General features: G+C 39.6%; 1 protein-coding gene across 5 annotated transcripts in view; it reads left to right on the top strand.

The window, feature by feature from the left end:
• Positions 1 to 22,999, top strand: part of ano1a (anoctamin 1, calcium activated chloride channel a) — a 101,927-nt gene that overhangs the window by 20,313 nt on the left and 58,615 nt on the right. For all 5 annotated transcript variants that reach the window (XR_001776433.1, XM_008404984.2, XM_008404985.2 and 2 more), the window contains exons 4-8: positions 17,491 to 17,589; positions 17,968 to 18,119; positions 20,277 to 20,331; positions 20,861 to 20,912; positions 22,485 to 22,540. Coding sequence is in view for 4 of the 5 variants with exons in the window: in XM_008404984.2 (XP_008403206.1) it covers positions 17,491 to 17,589; positions 17,968 to 18,119; positions 20,277 to 20,331; positions 20,861 to 20,912; positions 22,485 to 22,540 (414 nt within the window). In the remaining variant the exon portion in view is untranslated. The remainder of the gene's footprint in view (positions 1 to 17,490; positions 17,590 to 17,967; positions 18,120 to 20,276; positions 20,332 to 20,860; positions 20,913 to 22,484; positions 22,541 to 22,999) is intronic.

The raw sequence follows: 22,999 nt of genomic DNA, 5'->3' as shown, positions 1-22,999 counted from the left end.
CGCTGTTGAACCGCTGCTACGCGCTACAGGTAGTAATATTTCACAGACGGAGCGCCGCTTCTGCTCCACCTGGTAGTGACTCTCACACTGAACCTTTGTTTAAAGCTGCAGCATCTAAAGTAAAAAAATACATTTTACATACGTATTAAAACTTTCGCTGTCCTAACATGAGACAGATCATCTCTAAAAAAATAATCGATCTCTTCCCTGCTCTGTATAATTACTCCACTCAGTCAGAAACAGCCACTCAGAACTAGCAGTAATCAGCTAGCCGCCATGCGATCAGGAAGTTTTCATTCAGTAACTCTGGATTGTTTATTGTAAGCTAGTATTACCGATAGCAGTACAGTTTGCAGAATGCCTGTTTAGTTATGTTTTCTTCTTGGAAAAAGTTATTAAAAACAAGTTTTTGTCTAAATTAAGATGAATTCATGGTTCCTTTTTCCACATAATGTAACCCGTAGTGTTTATGATAAAAAAAAATAATAATAATGTGATCGGTATTGGTGATCGGCCCTCATGGTGATCGGTATCGGCAGGAAAAAACCTGATCGGCACATCTCTTTTTTTATTGTCAGCTGTTGCCTACCTGTGTGGTATATATATTTTTTCATATGTAATATTATTATAATATATTTTTTTCATTGACAAATAATTTTCTGATGTATTATAATGTTCTGTTAGGACAACTAAGCACCAGATAAACCTTTTGCTCTGAACATTGATTTATTAAAGTGTAACAACACCAGGACACCAGGGCAGCGCATAATATAATAAAGTCAACACTTTTAGTCCTTAATCAACAACCCCCTCCCTCTCAAAAGTGCCACAAAGAAAACATTCTTTGTGTAAGCAGAAAATGTCTCCTAACTTAAAGGAACAGTAACAGGTAAACAGCACTAATGAACACTTAATAATTATAGATTAATTATTGTCTAAATAATTAATCATTACAGTATACACATAAAACATAAAAATTTAAATAAGTGCTTGTTTTAACAGTGTTATGTGAAATTTTCAGTACTACAACAGCAAAAAGCAAAAGAAATCCCAATTTGATACCTGGAACAACAGTGTAACAAACTGATATAAACAGATGGCCATGAACAAAACCCAAAAGTGTATCTACCCCTCATCAAAACATAACTCCTAAAAGATTTTCCACAAAGGCCTAAAGTAGTTGTCTTCTTCAGAGTGTTGGCATACCATGCCAGTTGTTGCATGAGCTGCTTTTCTTCCTTTGCCCAGCCAGGTCTTCACATAAGGCTTTGAAAGTTCCATTGCATGCATGGTGGTCCAACTGAGCTGACAAAGAGGAGGTTTGCAGCATTCTTGGTAATCAGTTTGTTCCTGTCCTCAGTGATATTATTCATGGTACTGAACCCACGCTCACAGTCTGCATTACTTGCTGATAATGTATCCACCTCCACAAGCAATTTCTTCATCTTGTTAGGAGTTGATGGAGTTAAAAGCTGAACTGTAATCCACATCCAGCATTCTAACGTAGGTATAAAGTAATCGTCCTCCACTTGCCTTGTACTCAATGAATCCAAGGTGGGCCTCGTGTTCATTCAGATGTAGGAGATGGCACAAAGCCTTTACCTCATCTTCTTCATGTCGTGGATTGTCATTGTCCCACTTGTCAGGGTTAAGGACTGCTATTTGATTTAGAAGTCTACTGTAAGTTTCTCTTCTGTTGGCTGCGACACTGGCCCGCACTCTGTTACTGTAGCTGCAGTTGAAAACAGTCTCTTTCAAACTTTCTGCCACTGCTTGAACAAACTGTGCAGAGTCAATAATGGGAGACCTGCCATCTCTTAACTTAGCTGTACTCCTTTGAATTTCATCCCTTCCTTTGCCTGGCTTGCTTCAACTACATGTTGTCCTGGGTATGAACTGAGACTTTCAATGCGTTTGACATACATTGTCATGATCTCATGGGCCTTTGGGAGTGTGGTCTTCCTGTTCTGAAGATGCTCTGACAAGTTCTTTAGTTCAGCCAGGACATCTGTCATCAGAGCAAGACTTTTTAGGAAATTTACAGAGCACAGCTTAGACAGCAGACCTTGGAATTTAGCCCTCTCTCTGCTGTCCCTTGTCTTATCCTCTGATGCATCAATGAAAAGTTGCGCCAATGCTGGATAAGAATGCCATACTGCACTGTCTGTCCTGTATGAAGAAGCAACCCAGCGGACACTGAAAACTCTTTCTATTCTTCTGAGTGTCATGTTCAAATTGCGCACATTCACTTAGTTCCCTCATATTTTTTGGTGACTGGCTGTACAATGAGTACAGGCTGTCAAGGAAGGCCTGGAAGTCTTTTGTCCCCACTGTTGCTTCTAATGCCTGGTCCACAGCAAGCTCCAGTCTGTGATTAAGGCAGTGCCACAGAACAATGTGTGGAAAATCATCCTGGAGCAACTTCCCAACACCTGACTTCCCTCCCAGCATCACACTTGCCCCATCACTGCAAAATCCAATAAAAACTTCCTGCAGCAATTCAGTGGTGAAGCCACTCTGGAACAAGCAGTTCATAATTTGTTTGATATGAACTGCGGACAGGCCCTGTAGCTCAACCAAATCCAGGGGAAAGCAATGGATTCTCCATCAATGCTGGCTTTCAAAAATACAATTAATGTTGATTTGTGCCCTACACTGGTTGACTCATCAGCCAACACTGTGATTTTACACCTATTTTCTATTATCTTACTCAGGAGTTCCTTTTTTATCTGAGAAGACACATGGTCAATTMTATCAACACAGAYTGTTTTGCTGTGCAAAACAYGACCCAWATCASCAGAATTRGCTTGTTGCAGCTCAATAAGACTCTGAAAGTCAKTAAATGGCTTGTTTTGTTTGGCCACATAATATGCTGTTCTGAACACCCTGGCAGTCGACTCCAATGCAGACTCCTGACTGGTCGCGTTCACGTTCAGAAGAATGTCTTTTTTTGCTGTCTGAAGAATCTTAATTGCTTCTGTGTGTGCCTGGGACTTTCTGTGCTTATGAATTTTTTTTCTAAGTGATAAAAGCTGGGTAGCTCTTGAATTGCTATAAAACGGAGCTACATTTTCCTCAGCCCACTGACTGGCAATATTGACACCGCGAGATGCCATGACACCTAAATTTTGAACGTCATGGCATGGACTGCATCCCAGTTTTCCATTTCTAGCATATAACCATTCATTTCTGATTTTAAACTGGCTATATTGTTCCTGTGTCCAAGCAGAAGAATAATGAGTAGGCCTAGCATCATGACCTGTTTGTTCTGAAGCGGCTATCACTTCATCTTCGTGACGTGGCGTCTCCTCACTCTGACTCTCAGATTGCTCATAATCTTCATCAGCTGTTTTTTAAAAAATTTTGTTGGGTATCTTCTCAGCTCCGGTCTCCCTGTCTTTTCTTTTGAATAAGGACGTTATTTTTCTCTGCATGCTGGTCAAGTTTCGATTTTGTTTGAACATTTTAACAATTTAGTTGTTCTCGCGGTTTTTATGTAAAGGTTTGTAGATGGTAAATGATTTATTGTTCGTCCTGTCCCAAAGCAAGCGGAGGTTTTTAGTATTAGTGCACCACCTTTGCAAAATTACCAAGTCTATTTAATCAAACGCACCAATCCCCTTGGCAACCACTGTGCTTTGGAGATAAACGCGCAAGCACTCTCATGTTAAATTAAATAAAATCTCTGGTGATAGCGGTGTTCTCAAGCTGCGATGTGTTGTTGAAATTGAACCTAATTACATGAAATACAATTAGTTCATCTCTCTTTACTTTTACTTTGGATATTTTGTAACAAACAATGTTGTAGCGGAGAACCTTTAAAGGCTGGCAGTTGACGAAAGCTTCGAACTCCGAGGGGGGCAAAAGGTGGAGAATTGAGGCTCTAGCATATCATGAACAGTTCAGAAACAATATGAAGTGAGAAAAAAGCTATTTATTAACTTATTAAGTCATGTTTTAGACCAGTGGTTCTAGTCCATGGGCCAGAGGCCAACATTTGACATTTTTGTCCATTTCAGGGTGGCAAAGTCTATCAATGTTTTTTGAAAAGATACATGTCTCTAGTTAATATTTTGGTATGATAGCCCTTCCAAAATGGTAGCTGAGTCATAGTTATCTCATGAAGTAAACAACCCCTTTGGAAAAATTCTGTTTTTTGAGACTGGTGTATCTCTGGTTTAGGGTCATGGTATGGGCATTTGTCAAAGGTCTATAATGCAATATTTGGTATCATCTTAAAGGGGACACTCTTGGCTTTCATTTAAGCCATGTTTTGAGTTTCTCTGACCAACACAGAGGTCATTAGAGGTCGTTAAACAAAAATTATTACACATTTTTCCACACCTGTTGACCAAACTAGATACATTTCTTTCATCCCAGTGGTATCCAGGGACATCAGGGACACAAGAGTTAATGACCAAAATACTCAACAGACTCTAAGGAATTAGAAAATGTATGATATGTCTATACTGTCTGTCTATGGGAGGCGATTATGAGCTGTAATTTGAAGTTACAGACTTGGGCTATAACCTTAACTGGTGTATATGTATATATTTTGATTTAGTAATGCATATTATATTATACATGTTACGGCATCAGTGGGGCCCTGCCCTCTTTTTCCTTGCAGGGTTCTGCAGTCAGGCCCTGCAGGTGTTGGGTGTTCCCCTGATTGGCGTCCTGCAGCTTTAAAGCTGCTAGGCGTACAGCAGAGAGGAGGCTTTTCCCTTCCCTCTCCTCAGATCCCCACTTGGTTTGGTTTGTATCTTTTGGTTGAGTTTTGTTAGGTTTTGCATTTGCTCATTTCTGGTTATTTATAGGTTTTGCTTTAATCTATTTTGGTTTCTTATTTCAGGCATTTCTTTTTTTCAGGGTTATTTCTTTCATATAACTTAATAAATTCTACTTTCATTTACACATTAAATCCTTGTGTGGTCTCCATTAATGTTGCCCCATCAAATGAGCCTGGTGGACGTAACATACATTATATAATTATGTTAGTTGTGTTACCACCCCCACGCCACTAGAGGCAGTACCAACCCCGAAAAGATGCAACTAAGGAGGAGCTTTAGAAGTACACCGAATGCTACAGAATGCTTCAGGTGACCAGCAGCATTGAATGGCCTTTGTTATTCATTTACTACCACATTTCTTTTAACCCAGCTGTACCTGAGAGGAAGTTAACAACTGCAACACTCAACAGACTAAGGCAGTGGTCTCAAACTGTGTTCCTCAAGGGCCAGAGTCCTGCAACGTTTAGATGTGTCCCTTGTTATACACACCTAAATTCATTGCCTAAACTACCTTACCAGCATGCAGTCTTATATTTCAAAGCAGTCTTGGTGCAACATTAGAGCTTGCATATTTCTGAGCTCTTCGGCCTGTTTGCAAATCGGGTAGCTTGCATGCTACCTAACTGTTCCTGATGCTGGGGGTCCTCACATACAGTCTTAATAGATGGAGAAATTCATAGCAAGATAGTAAGCTATTAGACTATTAGATGTGAGGACATAAACCTGTACCATCTAGCTGGCTATATAGATAGGCAGATCATAGTCAGACAAAGACAAAGAATTTTATTGTCATCATATGCTGACATTAAAATGTATTGCCTTGAGTAAAAGAATTGCCAATAAAAAAGTGAAAAATTGCTCAAAGTATAAAAGTTTATAGTCAACAAAAAATATTTAAAAGGAAAAATATGTAAATGTATAACTTTAAGTCAATTAATTTGTATGTCCAGTCAGTTCAGTTTTTAATATATGACTGCATGACTGTCTCCTGTTCTCTAGATAAAGCTGCAGTATGTTTTTTTTTTACGTTTATTAAAAAAATATTTTTTTTAATTAATTAAAATGATCACTATGTCCTGAAAATATAAGATGGATAATCTGTGAAAAGAATTAGCTCCTCTGCCTTCTCCCTGAGGACCTGCTGAGTGGCGCAAAAAGTGGGTATTGCAGCACATGCAACGCATAGGGGCGCAGCGCTGGAGGGGGCACCATAACCCCGTCTGGAGGGGGCGGCGCGCCGATGATGTTTATCCATACACTTCAGCGCACCTTACGCTCTTTCACCTCGCGCACATAATGAGGTAAATGTAGCAAGTTTTACCATTCACGTATCGTCGCCTCGGGGGGGGGGAGGGGAGCGGTGGAAAGCGAGTGAACTCGCTTTTAATATATGACCTGAGAGTGAACTCGCTTTCCACCTGAATAATGTGTAGTTGCGCTACTGGACCTGCTGTCATTTGAACAAATATTCTGCTCTGTCAGAATCGGAGCGCGAAGAGGGTCTTAGCGCTGTCAGTCATACAGGCACTGCTCTACCCTGGTTTTCCTGGAACATTAAGTTGGTTGCTGCTCTACCATTAGCATATTTAGAAGCATGAACATGAGTTGATTGACAGTGCTAAGACCCTCCTCCTGACTGGGTGTTTTTGACTGGTTGTTCTCTTAGCGCTGCCAGTCAATCTAATGTTCGTGCTTCTAAATATGCTAATGGTGGAGAAGCAACTTAATGTTCCAGGAAAACTGGAGTAGAGTGGTACCTTGTCTGCTGCTGTACAGTCGGAGTACCTACACTGTACAGCAGTAAGTCAGTGACAGAATCTGGTCATCAGCTTCTTGGACAGATGACACCGCCTGAGGGTTCTCAGAAAAAATGAGTCTCTGCTGGGCTTTTTTAAAGAGGTATTTGGTTTTAAAGGTCCAGTTGAAATCCTTTGAGATGTAGACTCCCAAAAATGTGAAACTGCTGACCCTTTCTTCTTGCTCACCATCTATGCTCAGCCCTGGATGGATTGTTCTCTTTGTCCTGAAGTTGAGGATTATTTCCTTTGTCTTCTTAGTATTCAAGGTAAGGGAATTCTCCCTTCACCATTGGTTTACCATGTTATTAGCCTTTGAACCTCTTCTGTATATAGTTATGTCATCCGCATTTTTGAACAAGACGATATTATTCTGGGTGGCTTTGCAGTCATGGGTAAATTGGAAGTAAAGGATGCTGAGGACACAGCCTTGGGGCATACTGGTGCCAGTGTGACCGTGGAGAAGGTAAGGGAGTTGATTTGGACCTGCTGGAGTTTGTTAGTTTAAAAATCCCTGATCCACCAGCACAGTCCTTCTCCTAGCAGGGACTCTAGCCTCTCCACCAACTTGTCAGGAGTTGATGGAGTTAAAAGCTGAACTGTAATCCACATCCAGCATTCTAACGTAGGTATAAAGTAATATCAGTATGCTTATTATAATAAGTCTTGCCATCAACATTTAGTTTTTGAACAACTTTCATTCCACCAATGGTCCATGCAGACTATTTTTCAACATCAACTGATTCTTCCAACTCTCTTGCAAGAGGAAACTTGCTAGAGTTATGAACATGAGTCAAGGCAATGGATCTAGTGGATGACCAAAGACTTCTTAAATCTGAAGGTCTCTTCTTTGTTAAACTATTATGATACACTCAAAAATATTTCAATCTGCTTTCTTTCCTTTTGTTAGATAGCTAAAACATTGGCGTAAAAGAGTTACCCCACTATTTTTGAAGCTTAAGAATGTTTTTATTGTGTCATGGAATGTGGTTGTTAGTAAGTGTTTTTCTAAATGACCTGTTCTGAACTTTTTATAAGCTTCCTCTCCAGCATGATGAGCTTACAGCAAATCACTGACTGTTTAGTGATACAATAAATCTGGTGAAAAGACCGACTATGTCTGACTGATGCTGTCTTAGAGGGTTTACCCAGCTCTTCTCCATAAGTTCTACAAAGGAATATCTGTCCGTCTCTATCCCAGGCTTCTGTAGGTCATAATGTCTCACACTTTCTGTGGGCTCGTTGTCTGTCATGTTCCTAAAGGTGCTTTTCCACCAGCCTGCCTCTAGCTGGTTTGGCCTCAGTCTACCTCGGCCAGATTCATTTTCCTTTAGCAGATCCGGCTCTGGCTGGCTGTTCTCAGATTTCCAAATCTACTTCAACGGTAGTACTAGTCGGACCGATCAGGGTATGGACCAAAGTGATTTCATATGATTGAAGCCTTTATCATTATGTTTGGGCCAGCAATACATTTCTATAAAACAAAATGAAATATCTTTGAGTCCATCTGAACCATAACCTTGAAGTTCTCAATGGCTGAGTGTCACTGCAAACCTCAGCGGGGAATTGAACAATTGCTGCGCTAAAGGCCTTCAATAGAGAACAACAGAGAGGAACAGAGCGGGTACTGGAAAAACTCACTACCAGGGGGAGAACCAAACTACGCACTAACCGGTTAGTGCGCGACTTGCTAGTAGAAAAGCACTTTAAGTTACCTTAGAGACTGAAGTCTGTTTTCTGAGGTCAGATAGTATCTGGTAGCTGCTCTGGCTTTTAAAATGAAACCTTTGGTTCCTGCAGGTGTCTTAGTATCCTTATTTACAAACACACACTGGATTATTTCCAAATGGATTGATACTCAAATGGTGAAGAACCTAATTTACTGTTAATAACTGAAAAATTTACTGTTATCTGAAAAAATAAATACAAAAAGTCACCACTATTTCAAGGTCTGTAACTGTAAACCAGCACTAAACTTTGCTCAGAGTAGTAGAAATTGAAGGTACAGGGGAAGGCTATTCAGCTAAATTGTGTAGCTATCAGAGGGCAGGAACAGCTTCCAAACAAAGGCAGTTCAATGCTGCAGTATGTAGATTTTAGGGAAAAAATTCTGTTATATATTTGTTGAAACTGTCACCATGTTGTCACAGTATGCTGAGACAAATAATCTGTGAAGAAAAATCAAGCCCCTCTACCTTTTTGCAGTATTAAATTGAAACAACAATCAGAGCCAGGAAGAGGGTCTCAGGACAACATAGTGATAGTTTTAATGAATACATAGATTTTTAAATAAAAGTTACATGCTGAACCTTAATGGTTACATCTTACTGATTTTATTTTTTAACAAACTCATTTGTGGGCCTGATTGAAATCAACATCCTCAGCAGCATAAAGTAGATGGTACCGATATGCCTAAGGTAATCATCTGTTGGCAGAAATGTAATATAATAATCTGAATTACCCTAAGCATCTGAAAATAATATATTTTTTTTACTTTTACCTCAGAATTTGTCATTTAATGAGGGTGGTATCCTCCCTCATTCTGCTATGTCTCTATGTGGCCATCATGGGCTACTGTTGTGTAGCCCATGATGGCAAAGCTCACAAAATCAGATAAATAGGCCAATACAGCATCCTAAAGTCTATGTAAGTGTACATTTCTACCATTACTGATTAACTTTTTTATAACTAACAAACTAGACACGAGTGACACGCTAAACAAACCCCCACTAAACCCCCAACATATACACCAGTTAAGGTTATAGCCCAAGTCTGTAACTTCAAATTACAGCTCATAATCGCCTCCCATAAACAGACAGTGTAGACATATCATACGTTTTCTGATTCCTTAGAGCAGGGGTCCCCAAACTTTTTCCTATGAGGGCCACATAACTTTTCCCTTCTCTGGTGGGGGGCCAGAGTCAGTTTGTAACAGAAAAAGTGTGACGATTGCAGGAGTGCCTAAATGTAAAAATATATTGTTTTCCAGAAAGCACAATCAAATAACATTTTCTGGGTTCTTCACAGAAAAAATCCAGGAACGATTAGTCCGTATTTTCCGAACTATGAGCCGCACTGGACTATAAGCCACAACCCCAAAGTTTGTTTTTTTTAAACCAGTAAACATACACATATAAACTGCAGATATCTCTGCCGCTCCAGGTTTTCCACAACGATGCAGCATAACAGGTCAATTGAATATCACATTTATTAAGGTTGAAAAAGAAAAAGTTGCCAAGATTAGATTTAACAGAACTGATTACGGTAATTTCCGAACGGTAACTGTAACAGTAAAAGTGGTGATCCTTTGTGTCTGCTACTAGCATGTGCTAAATCAGTGGTCCCCAACCTTTTTATTACCGTGGACCGGTCAAGACGTGGAAATTTTGTTGCGGGGGTGACAAGGGGAGGGTGGATGAACAGTCAGATAAGGCTTCTGTATGTTGGTGTTCCCACTAAATCCTGAATAAGCCCTATTTGGGTTGTCTTGGCCCTTTTATGCAGCCTGTGGTGTTTTCCCTGAACGAGAACACAACCTGTTGAATGTGACAGGTAGCCAATCAGAAAGCGCGGTGATGTAAGAACAGAAGGGAATCCCTAACAGCTGACATATCGCGCAACTGAGAGTCCGGTAGATATCGGAGATATGTGGAAATGTTTATTATTAAATCTAAAGGTCATTATTATGTTTATTCAGTTAAAAATGTTAACTATGAAATAACATTCACCTCCAAATCATAGTGCAGCAAATAGAGCGGCTGCTCCCGTCGTCTTTCATCCACCGCCTTTTCTTTTTGTTACATCTTTTATCTCTTAAAATGAGTCCACAAACTATCACTATTGCTTCTGCATCGTCATCCGTGTTTGGTTATTCTAAATTCCCACTATGTTGGGGGGTTTTACTGAATTATCCTCTGAAATCGGGATGTTCTTGACTGGAATCTGTTTGTGTTGCTCCTGCCTTGGACACACGAACCGATCGAACCTGTTGTACTTTTATCAGCTCTGTGGTCCCAGAGGTTTGGAGAATCGGCAGACAATTCTTAAATCTTTCAGYCTAAACCAGACTTAAGACTCACAAGCTCTACTCATCTACTTTCGACCACTACCCAAACGCTCTGACTCTGGTCGCTATGGTAACGTTTATATATATCCCTTCGAAATAATATACAGAAGCGCCACAGAAACGAACATTTTACTTTCGTGAACATTTTAACTCACGATAATGACTAACGGGAGCCCTGAGCTTGTTTCTCTGCAACGAGACGGTCCCATCTGGGAGTGATGACAGACATTAACACCCGAGGTGTTGCTTATATCCACAGCCTGCTTGGTCTCTATGTGGCAAAGCAGTTTGAAGCTTCATTGCCTCATTAGAAGCCGGTCGCCGCATAATACGCAGAGAGGGCTTGTAATGTGGAACTCACCTACCGCTCCGGGATAAATCCATTCTTCTGTCTCTTCTCTGGGCCTTTCCCCCTTTACAAATAAACTTTCTAAAGACATCTGATCTGTTTTTTACTCATTTTGCTGCTTGTGGGCTCAATGTTGGCGCGCAAGTAACCAGACTTCCAATAATTCACTTCCTGCTAAAGAGCCCCCTGGTGGTTGAAGAAAAATCCACATATAAACGGCGTATAGTCCGGAAAATACGGTAAATGAAAAAAAAAATCTTAATGCTCTCTGGTATTGTTCAGGGGGCCGGACCAAATGTGGAGGCGGGCCGGATCAGGCCCGCGGGCCGTAGTTTGGGGACCCCTGCCTTATAGTCTGTTGAGTATTTTGGTCATTAACTCTTGTGTCCCTGATGTCCCTGGATACCACTGGGATGAAAGAAATGTATCTAGTTTGGTCAACAGGTGTGGAAAAATGTGTAATAATTTTGGTTTAACGACCTCTAATGTCCTCTGTGTTGGTCAGAGAAACTCAAAACATGGCTTAAATGAAGCCAAGAGTGTCCCCTTTAAGATGATACCAAATATTGCATTATAGACCTTTGACAAATGCCCATACCATGACCCTAAACCAGAGATACACCAGTCTCAAAAAACAGAATTTTTCCAAAGGGGTTGTTTACTTCATGAGATAACTATGACTCAGCTACCATTTTGGAAGGGCTATCATACCAAAATATTAACTAGAGACATGTATCTTTTCAAAAAATATTGATAGACTTTGCCACCCTGAAATGGACAAAAAAATGTTTTGGCCCATGGACTATTCTTAACCTGGGTTCGATCGAACCCCAGGGGTTCGATGAGTCGGTCTCAGGGGTTCGGCGGAGCCTCTGCCGCAGAGGTAAAGACACACTTGTGTAAAGTCGTGATGACGCCCCGCTTTGTCATAACTTGCTGCAGAGGATCACGTTACATTGCTTAGCCAATCAGTGCTGAGGAGGAGCACGTACCCCCTCTCTCCTCTCCACTCAACAGTTTCCAGCAGCGCAGGCATATCTTACTTATTAGAAGGGTTCAGTGAATGCACATATGAAACTGGTGGGTTTGGTACCTCAACCACTGTTTTAGACTGTTCATTGTTAGAATAACCAGTCAGTCATGTCTAATCAGCAGGCGCATTCACGGCTGCGTGCACCCGCTGATTCTTTACAGCAGACAGCCGCTCCATTTTCTTGAGGGTACTGTGTACCCCCGCTAAATATTTTGGGGGTACGCAGTATCCGTCAGTACCCCCTTACTTTCACTCCTGCCTTTTACCACTTAACAGATGAGACGGCAGCAGCTCTGACCTGCCGTCTCCTAAGTGAAAATAAAGCTGCAGTATTTTATATAAATATTTTTTCACATATTTGTTAAAACTGTCATTATGTTGTGACAGTATGGTATGAGAGGTAATCTGTGAAAAATTTATTTCCTCTGCTTTCTCCCAGTGCTAGGAACAACCAGTCAGTGGCAGGAGCGTTTTATTGCTGTCAATCACAATCTCATGTGGTGTGGTGTTGCTCATCTTTCCTCCCCCTTGATTTGTGCCGTGCTGCAGCTAGCATAGCACAGAGATGTGCAGATTCAAACTGTGAATGCTCAGTTTAGTTAGCATAGTTATCAATGACTGCAGATAAACGGTTTATGATAAGTTGTTTCTCCACCATTAGCACATTTAGCAGTGAGTGAATGAGGCTAATTGACATTGCTAACAGCATCTTACTAGTTTTTATTATTTGTTTTAGTCAGAACGGTGCATTACTTTAACCAGTAATAGTAATTGAGGAAGGAGATGGAGGAGATTGATTGTTTTCACAGATTATCTGTCTCATAACAAACTTCTACGACAGCTTTAACAAATATGGAGAAAACATATTTTTTATTAAAGTTACATACTGCAGCTTGAATAAAATGCAACTACTACATAGCATTTTTGGGAAATCTGGATTGCTTTATGTGTATTTTGAACGTTGCTGTTGACTGTTGCTCATGGCTAGAGACATTTCAGTATCTAGAACTAATAGAAAAAATTTAAGCAACCTACTTGCATACTGGATGTGGACTGTTGGATGTAAAATTCATGAGCAGTAAATACTGTGCTAGCATCAGTATTGGACCACAGAAAGCAAGGCAGATGCAAACCTTTAAAATTGTGACGCTTTTTATGGGTCAAATTTTTTGTCAGGGGGCCCACAATTTCTGGCGGCACCCCTGGTTAGAAGTAATTAATTATTTTGTTGTTTTTGCTTGCTTGTGGGTGGAGCCTGTGGCTTTAAAAGCAGGGCCCTGTTCCGCTTTGAGTCAGTCTGTGGCTAGACTCCGGACAAGTCACACTGAAGGTGATGGACTCTTGTATTAAAAGTACTGTTTGTCTGATTTTAACCTGCCTTGGATGTCTTCTGTACCTATTTTGACTTTTCCTCTCTAATCACCTGAATAAAGTTTAATACATTTCTCTAAAGTGATTTCCAACCTTGGCCAGTAATTTTTGGTTGCCCTAGTCATAAGAGAAACCCGTCACATCCTAACTGAAAAACAGAAATCCACCATGACAGGAGGAAGATCGGCCATGCAGGACATCTGAGTAGCCGTTGACTGATGAACTGAGTGGTTGATATTTGAAACCCTTTTTCATATATATATTACTTAGAATAAGAAGTATGCTGCATGAATGGAGTTGTGGATCCAAGGCGGTTTGTACCTATTAATGCAGAGTGTAAAGATTTTCAGAAAATTTCTGTGCAAAAAATGAATGGAGTTGAATCATCTTCCTGTCAAACAACATTAAAATCGGCATGAGTGACTCTTTGCAACAGGGCCATCTTTGTTCAAAACCGACTTCTGGGAAAGGCTTTTAGCGACTCGCAGCGATATGTAGCCTGCCATCAGAACTCACAGTAAAAGGCCTGAGACTTTATAATAATTTTATGGTAAAGTCTGAGGTCTGGACGACCTCTTGCTGTTTGGAAAGCAAGCATTTGGGATTTCTTTCCAAATACCTAACCAATTATTATTGTTATAGAATTTCTTACTCCCTCATAGTTCAATGAAAATAAGGATAGGACTTTATATTTTAGGTTTATATTCAGGTTCAGTTTTTTTTATCCAATGCTGTGCATTCCTGATCATATGAAATTGGTATTTTAACTCTATTCAGTGATGTTTGCATTTGTTCTAGAGCAGTGGTTCTTAACCTTTTTTGAGGTACCGAACCCCCCAGTTGCATATGCGCATTCACCGAACCCTTCTTATTCCAACCCCCGAAAAGATGCGACTAAGGAGCATATTTAGACTATAGAATTTGGTCAAAACTGTGAGCTTTGCTGAAGTAATTAAAGACAAAAGTTCAAATCCATGCTGAAAGTGGAACTCCTTCAATCAGTGCTCCTGCGCAGCACTGATTAGCTAAGCAATGTAACGTGATCCTCTAGAGTAGCGGTTCTCAACGTGGGCGGTACCGCCCACCCAGGGGACGTTCAGAGGACGGCAGGGGGCGCTGGCGGACATTTTTACAAAAGGGGGGCGCTGGGATGCCTTTGGGGGGCGTTTGATCGAAGGTACACTTTACACCTTAAATGCACAACAATACCAGTTTAGACTTTGAGCAACTTGGTAAAACTGTCTTGTGTAACATTAAACCATGCTTGGCTGCAACTATATCATGGCAGCTCTTCTATTCATTGTTTGTTAGCTTCTTTTAGCTTCTTGGCGCAGCTCCGTTCTCCTGCTACTGGTAGCTAAAATCACAACACCCTCACTGTGTATCCCTCTGAGAAATGAACCCATTTAATTAAAGAAATCAAGAAATCCCTCCATGGGTGATACCACGATACCACGTTCATTTTATAGCGTTAACACTGGTGCTGTAAGTGGTCCGGTATGAAACGGGGGTGATAAACAACACAGCACTTTTAATTTTCAATAATCAGAATGCAGAAATTGTTTCCGTTGCTTTAAAAGGTTTATGTCAGTCTGCCTTTTCCCTATCGATGCGCTTCCCGACCGCCCTGCACCTTAGGGGCTTAAAAAAAAGACGTTCACATTGCGCAAAACCCTGAAACAGGACAATCGGGACATAAAACGGAGCAACGAACTCGATGTGAATTATGGCATAAAAACAGAGAATCCGACGCTGAACACCGAAAAAATCAACACATGATATGAAACACATCATGATTAGGCGGCGCAGCAGGTGATGAGATTACTGATGGTGAGCGTCAATAAACAATAAAATAAATCTAGCAACAGGAAAGAAACTAAAGTGGACATAGCAATAAACCAAGAGAGGATAATACTAATCAAATGAAACTAAATGGAAATGAATGAAGAACGTAATGCAAGAATAAACTAAAAAACTAAAGTAAATACAGAGGAATAAACTGGTATGGCAAGACCTTTCTAGCAATAATTAATACAGAGGACTGTATGGCAAGAATAAACGGACACTATTTCCACATAAAAGGTAAAATAATGTTGTTGAAATGTCATGGGTGTGTTGAGACCACATCTAGTACTGAGAATAAATATATCTTACAGACCATAACAGTAAAGAACTGATCACTTATTTATGTTTTTATTTAGATTTGATATATTTATTTCTTCAATATTATTTTTCATATCAGTGTTAATGTCATGAGGCTGTTCAGTGACTCCATGACACTTTCAATTTGACTCATTAGGATTTTATTAAGAACCAGATTTGTTCTTTGTAATTTCTGTCCAGTAAAACTATTAATCCAAAGATCAATAGACAGATCTATATAAAGATATAATCCATGTTTCTGCCTCATATTTGCATGGCATTAAAAGGACCTGGAACTTTTGTTTTCCACTGAAATCTCTGGTTTGCACAATAAATGCCATGTGGGTGAAGTTTTATGGATGATACTCTGATGTCCCATTTTCCTGAAGGCAGCACAGAGCTGCACCACCAGAAACTGACAAACACTGAAGAGAAGAAGAGCTATGATTAATGTAGTTACAGTTCTACCCATTTTTTAATGTTGCAGAGCTCAGTCGTTTTGCAAATAGTTCAAAGTTTAAACTGGCATTGCTGCACATCTTTTATCTGGTCATTTAACAACTAGAAAATTGCACAAAATAAGAATATTTTTTCCACTCTGATTGGCTGCTGTTAGGCATACTGATTTTAACTTGAATGTTCATTGCATTTTTTGTAGACACCTGTGAAAATAATTTCTATTCCCGTTACTTTTTTGTTCTCTGGGAAATTATTTTTGATGATAAATACAGAAACGAGCATAAAAATCAAAACATCTACAATAGAGATAGTAATATTAATGATAAAATAATGGTCAGTGCAAAGTAGCCTGCAAATTCTTTGTTGGGGGGCAGTAAGAGACCTAGATAAAGGCTAGGGGGGCGCTGGCCCAGAAAAGGTTGAGAAACAGTGCTCTAGAGCAAGTGATGGCAAAGCGGGGCGCGTCATCACGACTTTACACAAGTGTGTCTTTACCTCCACGGCAGAGGCTCCGCCGAACCCCTGAGACCGACTCATCGAATCCCTGGGGTTCAATCGAACCCAGGTTAAGAACCACTGTTCTAGAGTTTTAGTGCAGAACTGCTTTATTACTCAGCACTAGAAAATGTTTTTTTCACAGATTGCGCACATAGCAGTTCTCCATCTCTTCACCAGACTGGTCAGTGGTCAGAACTGAGGGGCTTGAAGTGTTGGTGCTTTTATATAACATTACAGGCTGCAGGCTGTTTATAGGCAGTGAGGCAGACGAGTGTTTTACTCGAATAGATACAGATGATTTTCATCAAACTGAAGAACTGATCTGATGCTTTTAGAAGCAGAGTTCATTTTGTATTTTTTTTCTCCAGAAATCCTGCCACAATGTGATCATTAATGAATTTTTCGTATCTACATTTAACATCTATTGCTAAAATTTTTAAAAGGATTAAAGATGCATTGAAGTAGGATATGGCCTATAAAGAACTGTTCAGAATAACAAATGTAAATAACAATGAAGGCCATTATTTATGTGTTTATAAAAGAAAGCATTATCATTCAGGATGTTGGGAAAATCATCTATGATGAGACTGAGCTGGGAATAAAGAAGATCGTGGCTCATTTTAGTCATGAATTTGACTCCAAATTTTAAAAAAAGTATTATTAAACCTGGTTCAATATTTTATTTTGGGGACTAAAATTTCAACTTCTTTGATGATAAATGTGGTATTTAATAGTTTAACAGAGTTGTTAAAGTCCCTTAAACCCCCTGAATGAGAAAAATGTTTGAACCCAACAGTTTCATCACTGATACAGCCTCTTCATCACCACATCTGTTTTGGTACAGTTTGAAAGGAACTAAAATAGTAAATATTTATATATTAAATATTAAATAGTCACTGGATTATTATTATTATGATCATTGATTAGATGGACAGATTAGAGCACAGATAATCACACTCTGTTCTGTCCAACTTCCTGTGTCTCAGGGTAAAATCGCTGGAATTGGCTTCTTGAAGATCCATGCTCCCTGGGCCGTTTTGTGTCGAGAGGCTGAGATCATGAAACTCAAGATGCCAACAAAGCAGGTATTCAACCCAACATCCACTAATTCCATTCAAAATTTCATTTGAGATTTTTTTAACCATCAGTTCCATATTAATTTCTATCAGTGATCATTTAGACTCATACTGATCTAATGTATTTTTTGTCTTTACTACATTCACGAGAAACTTCCATTCAAGAAACTAACAAGCAATTCAACTTATTCAGCGAAATATATATATTAAGTTCAATCATAGACAAATACAATATTACGTATGTTCCAATTTGATCCCTGTTAAAATGCAATAATGTTCAGTTCATTAAATGCAGTCACTGGTTTAGCAGTAGTCCCATATGTTGTGCATGCAAGGGGCAACAGTTGAATTCCCTTCAACAGCAACAATAGTCTTTCATTTCCGCAGGTTTATGAAGTGAAACAAGGCAGCAACCTGGTGGAGAAAATTCGACTGTTCATTCACAAAGTTACTGATCCTCTCCACCCAAAAGTGGGTCCCAAACGGCCTGAAGATGTCAAATCGCTCTCCCTTCCTTTTTCAAAGGAGAAGCAGCACCTGTGAGTAAAATCTCTTTTCTTTTTCTCTTCTAAAGACACACTCCAAAAAAAAGGGTAATTTGAATGAACTTTTTATATTTAAAAGCAGAAATCAGAGCGCTATGGGATGAGATCAGGTACTGATGGTTAAACCTGGTCTGAGCTTTGGTTCCTTGACTCTCCAGCTGTTTGATCTGAATTCTGAGCCTAATATAAGTTGTGGCCTTCAATTCCAAACTGCAAAGCAGAATGAAAGCTGGACATTGACCCTGAACTGCAGTTTATGCAACCAGCAGGGGAACCTAACTGTGCAGGTTTTGCTAATAGACGGAATACCTTTGAGAGAACATGATGTAGGCAACATCTAATATTACAAGTAGGAGATTGGAATAAGCAAATATATTTAATTATTAAACACAACGTGGTAAAAACATTAGCAATGTGATAGAAAGAAATGCCAGCCAGCCTGCAGGCTGAGGATGCCAGGAACGCTGCAGAGTGATTCAGTCTGACTTAATAATGTGAAAGCCCCCCGCCCCCGTCCCTGAGCTTACTGCACGCAAACAAACACAAGTCTGACTCAATGAGGTCATCTACATCCTCTGAACAGTGACTGAGGTTTTAACGTTGCAGTCTAAGCAGACATGGGATGGATTCTGATATTTGAGACTCATGACTTCATGGACACTCTCTTTGGTCCCACCCAGTCAGCCAGTTTCCAAATCCAGTGTTTGGATCAGAAAATGTCTTCCCCTCAGCCTTGGAGGAGCGAGTGGGCAGCAAGGAGCTAAATTTACGCTCTGACTAACAGCTAGCAGATCTCCCTCCACAGCTTCCACATCTCTTCATCTGTTCTGAAAACAATCTGGGGTGGATCCCTGAGATTAAGACTGATCACAAAAGCTTGTTTCATGAGGATTTAAAAGCAATCACCCTTTTTATTTTTGTGTTTTTGTTTTTCTTTTCCTAGATTGTAAAGTTGTTTTAGATTTGGATCATGTGCAGCCAGCGCCTCTTGTATAAAAATGTTAACACTGATAAAGTGTCCACAATCAAGAATGAAGAGAGATTTTCTAGGTTCATAACCTGTCAGAACCAGAACTTTATCTTTAAATTGTCAGTCATCTGATGATGCAGAACTTTTTGTTGATGTATCAGCTTTGCTTGTTTGTTGTATTTTTGGTCAAAGTTCAGTTTTGTGTGAACACTCAGCAGAAAACATCCAATCCAGAATTTTATGTAATTTTTTTGTAGTGACTCCATATCTAAAACAATCTTCCAAACATTAAAGCATGTCTCAGAGCAACATCTGTCTGACATCTGAGTGCACTAGGAAAAATGTTCATACCCCATGTCGCCATTCAGACTTACTTCCTGCCATTTAGTCATGAATGCCAGGTGGAATGTGCAGCTATAGTTGTCAGATTTTCCCACCTGAACTCTGTTATTCTGTACATTACAAAAATGTGACAGTTTCTGTTGGTCTGTTGCACATGATTCCAGTTTGGTCTAACAGTTTGAGGCCTGACATACAGACATATGATGGCGTCTGAACCGTTACTGGTGCTGTATGGTCAGAACCTAATGTCCATCTTTACTCTACCTACTGCACTTGACATTCATGTTTTTGCTAGTGTACAGCTCAACTGGATTAAGTATTTAACCAGTAAGCTGGAGCATTTTTGTCCATATAAGCATGCGCATACACGCACGTGCACTCACACATGCACTCCATCATTTACAGGGATTCAAAGAGTGGTTAAATCATGAGAAATGGGCCTCTCCTCTAAGGGTTTGGGACATAAACTGCCTGCAGAGGTCATCAGTTCCTGAGACATTTTTTGTTATAACAAATGTAATTCCAATACAATGACTAAACGTTGCAGTTTTTAAATATTTATATCCTATGAACATATGTTTCATATAGAAACACCATGTCATCATTTTTCTCCTTTTTTTGCCTGCTTGTGTGTAGAAATTAGAAATCAAACATAATACTGATACACATCATTATTAATAGTAATTGCTTTATAATGCATCTCAGCCTCCTTTCTAGCCCTGGCACCTCCAGCCCATTTTTTTCGTTTACAGCTTTACATCTTAACTCTCCACTGATCTGAATATTTTTTTCCTTTCCTGCATCTTTAAATAAAGCTGTCTGTTTTTCTTTTTCTCCAGTTTTGACCTCTCTGACAGAGACAAGTTCTTTGACAGCAAGACGAGAAGCTCCATTGTGAGTATTTCTGTAAGATCAATGTTGGAGGGGATCACTAGAATCTGCTTAAAATAATAACTGTAAACCATCTCTCATAAGCAGATGAACATGCTTCCTGTAGCTCAGTGTGCTTTTGTCTCTGCTGAACGTCTTGGTTTCAGGCAGAGGAGCGATCTTTGTATTCTGTTCTATGCTGGTTCTTCGCCTCCACATTGACTCTTCCTTTACACACACGCACATGCACATACCAATATATATCCCTCCACAGAACTGCCCAGTGCTTCACTAATGACTAGATAATGTGATTGAAGTCAGTATTGGATGGAGGTGTTCACTCCCAGCACTCCTTTGCTCCAGAGCTCATCAATTAGACTCAGTGGAGTTGTTTTTACTGCTGCTCTGAAATTCTGCTTTCATTTTCCTTTTGCATTATTTTCATTTTGTTATCTAATAAGCAAATAAACATCCCCTCCAATCATGTTGTACTATACATTTTCAAACATGCTTAGTTTTTATATTTTAATGATGTCTGTTCTTGGATTCCCAGGTCTATGAAGTACTGAAGAGGATACGATGGACCAGACCCAACTACTCTTTGGGTAAAGGCAGCACACAACTTAATATGGGCAGAAACAACAGACATTACACTTCGAAAACATAAAATATCTTACCATTTCTCATAATTTTTGTCATTCTTACTTACTATTAATATAAAAAGGTCTTAACATGTGGACTTAACATGACTTAACATGGGTCCTAAAGTGTTTACACTTGGCAGACACTAAATCAAACACGTATGTAGTTGTTTTACCCTTTGATACATTCAAATAAGTTTGTTTATATGTTTTAATGGCTAAAAGAAGAGCTATCAAAACATTTCATACACCTCAAATATTTTTGTCAAACACACATATGAAGAGTTAATATCACCAATTTAGACCCAATCTGGACACATCTTATCTCAGTGTTTGGAGTCTGTCAGTTTGTTGACCTCTGTTTCTTTATATACTTTTAACAAACAGTCGCTGCTTCTCTATGATGTTTGAAGTGTTCTGACTCCAGATTCAAAATTTCAGTTTTTTGTTTGTTTCGACTTTTGGTATGGAGCCAAATTGTGCTGGAAAACACAAAGATATACCAGTATTGTTGAAAAAAGTCACTCTTGGATGATTGGTAGTGATGCCATTTCTTTCACATGGGCAGACATGTAAGGTTAAGATCCAGCTCCACATATGGGTTATAGGAGGAGGATTACTTGTGCCCACCACACAGAACTTGCTATGGATCTGGTAGTTTTCCAAACAATCACAAGGAGAATTCATCAGTGAAAATAACAGCTTAAGTACAGTGTTCATATTTTCCTTCAGAATTCCAGTCTGTCCTTGATATTTTATTTAACCAGAAGTGTCTTCTTTGCTGTCCTCGTGTCACAAGGCCATCACCTCAAAGTCTTCATTTCACACTTCCAGAAGGAGAGATAGTCACTGTGCTTGTTGCACATCCATCAATGTCCTGAAAACTCTTCACTGCATCTGAACCTCTCACCTCAAAGTTTAGATGATCAAGAAAACATTTATTTTACGTAAAATGTACTTATCAGTAATTTTTCTTTCTGTGAATCTGTTTTAATACAGAGGGTTAATGGTTGCACTCTTCTTAAAGGTTATCATTAGTAACACAAGTAGTTAGCAATTTCAGGCCCGGATAGGTGTTAATGGATTTAGCAGAACTCTTCCACAGTGTTTTTCATCATCAAGGCAAAACACATTTTATTTCTTATAATTATTTGCTTATGTTTTTCTGCAATAAATTAAAGTGCATTGATGTAAGCTTTCAACACAAAAACTGATTTGGATCATGTGTACATTACTCTGTTAGCTGAGGCAGGATGACTTTAGGACTGCTAGCAAGCCTGTCAGAAACCCAAATTATTAAACATGGCTCGTGGTTTAGAGCAGAAACAACATAAATTACACTTCATTTCTCATATATTTTTTGTCATTTTTCCTTACTATTGTTATAAAAAAAGACTACTATAAGTTTTATGCCTCTATAAGTATGGTGCTCCACCCTGATTAGGCTGTTGAAGGGTTTTTGTCTCAGCTCGCTCTCTGGGTGCTGCTGCTCTAGGAGTGTCTCATTTTAATCCTGGTGATTATTCCTCCTTATAGGGATCACCAGTCTGCTAGCCAACGGTGTCTACACATCTGCTTATCCACTGCATGATGTGAGTATCAACTTCATCTATCTCCTTTCATGTTGGTGGGTGTCCACCCTCCTGCAGGCCTCCAGCTACAGCAAAATTATTGCTGCTCCTGGAAGAAAGATCATTTTATCATTTTTACTATCGCTTGTTTGATTTGGAGCCATGTAAGTAGAACATTTTGATATGACACAAAGCAGCAGAACAGTCCAAGGCGAGCTTGGAACAGATCCATCTGATATTAAAGTGATGTAAGAAATATGTTGATCTGCAAAATCTGATGCAATAAAAATATTGGACAACGATAGTTTCCTCTTCACAGCCATCATGATGACTGTGACACAAAGCTCACCCAGATATAACAGAAAATTTTCACACACATGCACGCACGCACGCACACGCACACACACACACACACACACTCCCACACACACACACACACACGCACACACACACACACACACACACACACACACACACACA

The sequence above is a fragment of the Poecilia reticulata genome, linkage group LG3 (genome assembly GCF_000633615.1).
Source record: "Poecilia reticulata strain Guanapo linkage group LG3, Guppy_female_1.0+MT, whole genome shotgun sequence".
Lineage (NCBI taxonomy): Eukaryota > Metazoa > Chordata > Actinopteri > Cyprinodontiformes > Poeciliidae > Poecilia > Poecilia reticulata.
Note: the sequence above shows the minus strand (reverse complement) of the source record. Positions and strands in the feature narration are given on the sequence as shown.